At 34.7% G+C, this 7,274-nt stretch overlaps 1 protein-coding gene across 2 annotated transcripts; it reads right to left on the reverse strand.

Annotated features, from left to right (window-relative positions):
• Positions 1-287: 287 nt before the first annotated feature.
• Positions 288-5,832, reverse strand: LOC149237505 (MLO-like protein 9). 2 transcript variants are annotated; one of them, XM_089366830.1, is made up of 15 exons: positions 5,521-5,832; positions 5,232-5,289; positions 4,590-4,864; positions 4,394-4,510; positions 4,214-4,274; positions 3,885-3,973; positions 3,738-3,806; positions 3,531-3,619; positions 3,349-3,398; positions 3,188-3,228; positions 2,890-3,063; positions 2,740-2,775; positions 2,487-2,554; positions 2,143-2,203; positions 289-1,093 (listed from the first exon to the last, which is right to left on the reverse strand). In XM_089366830.1, exons 1-15 carry the CDS (start codon positions 5,647-5,649, stop codon positions 608-610), a joined length of 1,803 nt encoding a protein of 600 aa, XP_089222956.1. In that variant the 5' UTR covers positions 5,650-5,832; the 3' UTR covers positions 289-607. The 2 variants fall into 2 exon arrangements, with proteins under 2 accessions (XP_089222957.1, XP_089222956.1); XM_089366831.1 differs by lacking the exon at positions 3,738-3,806 and having other exon boundaries at positions 288-1,093.
• Between the last annotated feature and the right edge of the window lie 1,442 nt (positions 5,833-7,274).

Genomic DNA, 7,274 nt, shown 5'->3' on the forward strand with positions numbered 1-7,274 from the left:
AATTATCTAATCGTAAAAAAATATTTGTCTCCCTTAATGAACTATAATTATTAGTTTCTTGAACTATAATTATTAGTCTCTTTACCATTTTTAAGAGATAAAGTTCATAACGCTCACTGCTTTTGAGCATTGAAAATGTAAATTGTATATTTATTTTAAAAATTCAATGATGGACTAACCCATAAATGTTCAAATCCAATGATTAATAGAGAACCATCTAGTTGATTATTTGTTGAATTATGGTTAGCTTTCCTCATTATCAATTTCCTGTAACGACTTTCTTCTTTTGAGTATTTTATGGACTCCAAACTTTTGGCAATTATCCTCATCAAGCTGCCTGAAGAATATCCATCAACATGGGAGCATGTGTTGATTAGTTCCTATGAAAGTGTATTTTGAATCTGTATGATATTTCTTGGAAAATATTGCAACAGTTGACTGCATTTCTGCCTTCTTGAAACCCTGTTGTTCTTGGGACCGATTCTCATTGCTGGTTGAATTAAGATCAACTTTACCTCATTACAAGTTCCATAGAGGTATCTCTATGGAATCAAATTTGGATATGAAGCTGCTTGGAAATAAGCATTTTCTGACGTGGATCAGACATTTATAACATGGCAAAGGAAAATTCTTTACTGTTGATGTCTACGTCTTGTGAAATGGTTTGTTGTTTTGTAGCAGCTGTGTCTTGGGCCTCGGTAATAAAAACAGGCTGTGTAGACTGGGTAGGATGGTGAGGAGATCCATCTTTTTCCAGATCTAATGTCTCATATTCTGAGTAATAATACATCTCAGAGACGTCCGACATTTCAATGTCTCCCATTGTTTTGTATCTGCGAAGCAAGTGCAATGGAGAAGATCCATGGATTGGAGTTGTTTCCCCACTTTGAAATCCTGATGGAGTTGTTTCCCCACTTTGAAATCCTGAAGGCAAGCGTGATCTGCTTGTGAATCTAGAAGAAGAATGAGTTGATGAAGAACAATCATTTGATGTTCTATTTTGTTTCGCTTTTTTCTTAGCATTTTTCTGCCATCTCTTCAGGGCTTTGGCTGTCTGTTCCTCGAATATAGCTTTCTTCATGTGAGAACCCATCTGTGCAAGAGCACCCCATCAGTTTTGAGAGCAAGATCCTTTGTACATGAGACTTAAGTACAATATATTTATTTGAACAATCCTTAAGTTCACCAGAACAAAACATTCGTGCATTTTGGATAACAAGTTTGTCTGATCTTTTCTATCAATCTATCAAAACACAGGGCACGCACATTTTCATTCTGTTTCTTTCTCCTCTTGTTTTAGGCACATCAAGAATGCTACAAAATTTAATTGAACAAACAGAGGAAGCACACTATAGAGTGGTAATATTTGTCTAACCCAGAAAACCCTTTGAGATTTTACCCTAAGTCTTCAATAGAGTGAAACATGATCCTTCATACATGAAGATTACAAAAAGCAGAATTATTTCAAGAATCCTTAAACTCACCAGAACAAAACCTTTGAGATTTTACCCCAAGTCTTCAATGGAGTGAAACATGATGCTTACACAAAGCAGAAATATTTCAAGAATTCTAAAACTCAATAGAACAAAACACTTTTACAATTTGGAAAAAAAACTTGCTAAAACATAATGTGTTTTTCATCCATCTATACACACCCATACACAGCTGCATTATCATTGTGTCTTTTTCTCCCCTTTTTTGGTATAAGTAAGAATGCTACAAAAATCAATCAAAAAAACAAAAGGAAGCGTATTTTAAACTGGGCATATTTGTCTAACAAAAATTCATTAGAGGTTTTACCAGAAGGTTTTAATAGAGTGAATGATCTGTTCTGACAAAAGAACTTGCCTGCTCTTATTTTTCTCTGATAAATTTGTGTACTATGAGTCTCTGTAATTCTGAAGGGATGCCTTATCTCTAATTTTATAAATACTAGGTAAGATATCTAAGCATCACGTAATGTATGGCTTGTCTATATCTGTCTTCTGTACAAAGCAAATAAGGTGAATAAACAGGTAGTGAAGACTTGACCTATGTAACTTTAGCATTTTGTATCATATAATTGAATATGTTCTGAAGTTCAATTGATCCTCTCAAACACCCAAAGTTGATTGTATTTTCAATGAACATCGAAAGACTCACCTGGGTCACCAATGCATAAAGTGGAAGTGTGATGTAGCTACATAGAAGCTGCACAACAACCCTGGGCACATAAACAACCGAATGTAGTCCTTATCAGATGCAAAATATGGTTACTGTCAATATTCTCCTTAGACAGACTGGATCTGCATGAGAATAAGCTAGTACTAAACCAAAGCAGCAATACTGAAGCTATAAAAATGAAAAGGAAAGAACAAATCTAAATTGATAGCCTGTTTGATTGGAATGAGCTCTGTTTACATTTTAGGCAAGATAAAGTTCTTTGATAACTTAAAAAATATAAACAACCACAACACTCTATATGTTTAGATAATAAACATAATTACCCAATCGTAATTCTAATTATGGTGATATCAAGCCTCTCATGGAAACACGATTTCAGGCCAAGCTCATACTGCAAACATATAAAGTCAAACATAAATATGGTGTAGGGATGCAATAGAATTGAAACAATTTCGTTGGATAAACTGAAAATGATCTGGGGTACCTAAGACTGCAAATTTTACCATCGTTACCATAGCAAATCCTATGATTCTATAAACAAGAATTTATCCTTCATTGAATGAACATAGTGCTTACCCATATCCACAAGAAGAAAGCAAGCTGGAAAGCATTCTGCAGAACATAAGTTAACCATTAAGCAATTGGTATTCCCATAAATACTCAGCGAACAGGATTTAGAAATACAATTTTTTTAATTGAAATTTAGAGTGCAAATCATTTTGATACCTGGAAAAGAGTGAAATGGATCAAGAAAAGGATAAGTTGAGGGCGATTGAACCAAAACAGTTTATTTGTTGGCTGCACAGTTGGGGTTCCTTTAACTACGGCATGCCTCCCTTGAATTTCTAATGCCAACTCTGTTATTATAACTTGTAGCTTTGTTCCAACCAACAAAACTATCTGTATATTTTGGACATAAAATGACATAAAACCAAAAGAATTCAATCAAAAAAATTGCCATGATTATTAACTCCCATTATCAATAATTCAGTGTCATATTAGTCCAAGATTTTTGTGCACTTACAACTAAGGGAACTAAAGAGAGCCAAAAGAATGAATACCACCCTGCTCACAGAAATAAATCCAACCAAAAAGAGGATGTTAGCTTAAACAGCAGCAGAAACTCCTTTTAAGAATATGCAGATTGAAGTCATCGGATGCAGAGATAGAGTGTTGAAAACTTACCATACACATTGAGAAGCAAAAAGATTACAGCAAAAGCCCACAATGGAGGACTGTAGATAATGCAGTGAAGGTTGCGCGTTAGGTAAAAATCAAGAGGAGGTTTTCAGAATAACTAAAGGGATGACAAAACAAAGTTTTCTTGGAAGACCAAAACTTTTGTTAACAGAGGAATCTTCACTAACCTGATTCCAACAACCATCTTGAAGTCATCATCCAATGATCTCTTGATATATTTATGAAAATTGAACTTGCTAGTTGGACGCAGGTGAGCCTGTACAGTTCAAAGAAATAGAAGCTTTAGCACAAATCAGGTTTATTACATGAATGATGTGGGGATCGACATAACCAAGATGAAATGGTAAAGATAATTTTAAAATACAAGGTCTTACAATTATGAAGCCATGGCGCAAGGTCAGGTAATCAGTTTTAGTTACTGACAGGTGTCGAAAGAAGCATACCTGTAAATCTAAGGAAAGTTAGTGTTGAACCCGAAATGAATATTTCACAGTTAAGATTTGGAAGTATGAATTACTTACAATCCATTTAAGAACTGGTGTTTGGCTCCAGAAACTGATATGACGCCTTGCAAATGAAGTTTCATGGGTTAATCTGAACCTTGCAGGATCTGCTAGACCCAGAAACCCAACGAAGCGCTCAAAACTCAACACAATTTTCTAAAAGCCTCAAAAAGTTACCCAATCCCCAAAAGATTGATAATGATTTGATTTTTTAACCTGAAAGCATTACTCAATCGGCATCCCAATTATAATCTTCAGAGTTGCCAAATCTAGTATCATTTATTCCAGACGCTTGAAGAAACACTCTCCTGACAAACCCTGTTTAAAGAATAACCAAAAGAACTCACCATTTGAAAACTCATAATCCAATGTTTGTGTTTCCTTTTCCCATGCTTTCCAACGCCTCATCTGGACATCAGAAGGACTTGCAGATATCAGTTTTAACAGAGGATCTGAATGAACGCAGATATCAAACAGAAAAATGGGAGGCATAATTTAAATCGAACGATATTGAGCCTTTCACTTACTTTCGCTCTCCCTAAGCCGACAGTTAAGAGACTATAAAACACATGGAGAACTGCCAGCATAAAGATAAAGATATGGAGCTGGTTCATGCCGGTTGGGGAAACAAGAGGATAGGTACCCTGCATTACAAAGAATGGCAAATTATCAAATAAAATTTCAACTTTAGAGAAATATGACAGAGTAGGGCATGGTGTTTACATTTTGGGAGCTACAATGGTCACTACCCCCTCCAGCCTCAGCTAAGAGGCGCTTCCATGGGACCTCCTTTTCAGAAGAAATGGATTCCCATAAACGTTTTTGGGGGTAATTCTCCAGTGGTTCAGTAGCTACTTTCAGTTTTTGAACAACACCAGTATCACTTTGTTTCCTACACGGAAGCATAGTATAAGCTATTTTTTGCGGTATACAAATCATAGAAATGGGCCTTTGTCCGACTGTCAGGAGAAGCGAGATGAAACCAAGAAGCATCAATTCTGCAACCCCAAAAGATGAATTTCCACAATATTTGTCAGATGATATAACATGTCGTTCACAAATGTAGCAAATGCTAAAAAAAATTACTGTGCCTGTATGAAATTTTAGTTTAATGTTCAATTTAGAAATATGCCAAAACAAGCTACCAATGCCATAAAAACACATCAATTTCAGATATTTAACCTTCACACTTGTGACCACCTCAGGATTTGGCAGGAACCTGTAACTAGGGAAGAGAACCCCATGTAACAACTAACTATCTTCACATATATTTTCTCAAAATAAGATGGTTTAGGGAGAATTCTTGTGAGGGATAGTCTACAACAAGCAGTATGGTTGGTGTTAACGGTTTCAAACATCCATTACCTGCTTTCAGTTTTTCAAGCGCTTCATACAGAGCCTTCTTATTTCTTCTGAAGAGCCACTGCAAATATTGTGACAAAATGATAGTTTGTTAGTGCAGAATTCAAACTTGCACTGCTTCAATCCTTTACCATGATTTACTCGGTCAACTCTAACATCCGTTTCATGTAATAACCAAAATAATCACCACTGGAAGAACCCAAATTTTAGAAAAGTCCTACCAGCCAAAACAAACCTAAGATTTATCAAATTAAACTAAAAGTTCGTTGTCAAGACCGAAGCAGAACCTTACATTGCTAACATGATGAATACTCTGTTCAAGAATTAAGGAGATAACCACAAACGCAAAACAAACAACCGCTACTGCCCAGGTAGGAGTTTGCTCTAAAGAACGATCAGTGCTAGCTCCACCTTCTGCCATATTCTTCTCAGAGGACTGACAACTACTTCTCCTTCACAATAATCCTAAGAAAACAAATCACTATTTAAACAAGTTCCAATAAGGAAGGATTGATTCTCAACCAAAATATCCAATTCCCAAATCCTGAATGCAAGCACAGGAACTGTTTTTAAATACACATGTTGCCGAAGTATCTATTTTATAATGTTGGTTTACGCAAGAAACTAGCTTCATTAGATTTGAAAAATTCAAAGGACGAGGACAATAATTGGCATAGTGTCTTGTGATTAAGCCAAAGTCAATGCAATGGCTTGGAAAGTTCCAATCATTGAACACAAATCCAGACCCAAATCAGAATGCAAAGGACGGGGAGAGTAATTGGCATAGTGTCCTATAATTAATCCAAGTCAATGCAATGGCTTGGAAAGTCCAAATCACTGAACACAAATCCAGGCCCACATCAGAATCCATTAATCCAAGTCAATGCAATGGCTTGGAAAGTCCAAATCACTGAACACAAATCCAGGCCCACATCAGAATCCATTATTACAATAATCGGTAGGTTGGATTTCTGAATACCCTTGTTGCCGAAATTGTCTATTTTATTTTATAAGGTTGGATTTGAAAACTTCAAAGGACGAACAGGGCAATTGGCATAGTCTGTGTTATAAGTTTTCACTGAAACAAAAATCCAGGCCCACATCAGAATCCGTTATTACAATAATGGAGGGGTTGAATTTCATGTACCAACCTGTTGTGAAACAGCCTTCAAACTATTTTTATATCGTAGTTACCAAATTCAGGTTGAAAATCAAATATTTATATTCTAAAAAATTGCAAAAAGAAATAACATGTTTACTCAAACTTATTTTGCCTTTCGGCAAAACATTTTTTTTGGACTATAGATTATAGATCAAAATTATCAGGTGCCTGTCCACTCTGAAATCGTAATCACAATAGATTGCGATCAGCGATTAACAAGGGAGTTGTCTATAATGCGATTGGAATCCGGCTGAAGAAATTGAGGTTAAATCTTGATTTTTTGCAATTAAAATGGTTTTTTAACTGCATATTTGGATTCAGCACGCTGAAAAACCCCTGGGACGCTTTGACTGTGCAGAAACTAGCTATCAAACTTGCGATTCCAATAAATTCCTGCCGGATTTCGACCAAAAAAATCCGCCAGAAAAACTTTCAAAAAGTCGCCTTATAGACAACTGCATTAACAAGTGTCTGTGCACTTAAATCCTGAGTATTGCTCATCAGAGAAATTCATTTCGAATGAAATATTATTTTCTTTTAAGTTTGGCATAATTACATTTTTATCATGTTTAATATATCATTTAGATTAGGGAATTTAACAAGTGATTTCACATAAAAGAGTATTTTAACAAACATAGATCCATAAATTTTTAATAAAACATAATTAAAAAAATTAATTTATTGATATTATTGTTGAATAAATATATATCGTATGGTTTAATGGTTTTTAAATTTGTAAATAACTTTCAATATTATCTAAATTTATATGAATTTATTTAATAGTTGAGTGATAAATTTTTAAATATGTGAAATTACTTTAAATTAATTTTTCATATCTGGATCTTAAAATTTTCTATTAATAAATTTTATTTTATATTTTTTTC

Source organism: Pinus tabuliformis, chromosome 8 (assembly GCF_031772625.1).
Source record: "Pinus tabuliformis cultivar Carrire ecotype Pingquan chromosome 8, CPIR1, whole genome shotgun sequence".
Taxonomy (NCBI): Eukaryota; Viridiplantae; Streptophyta; class Pinopsida; order Pinales; family Pinaceae; genus Pinus; species Pinus tabuliformis.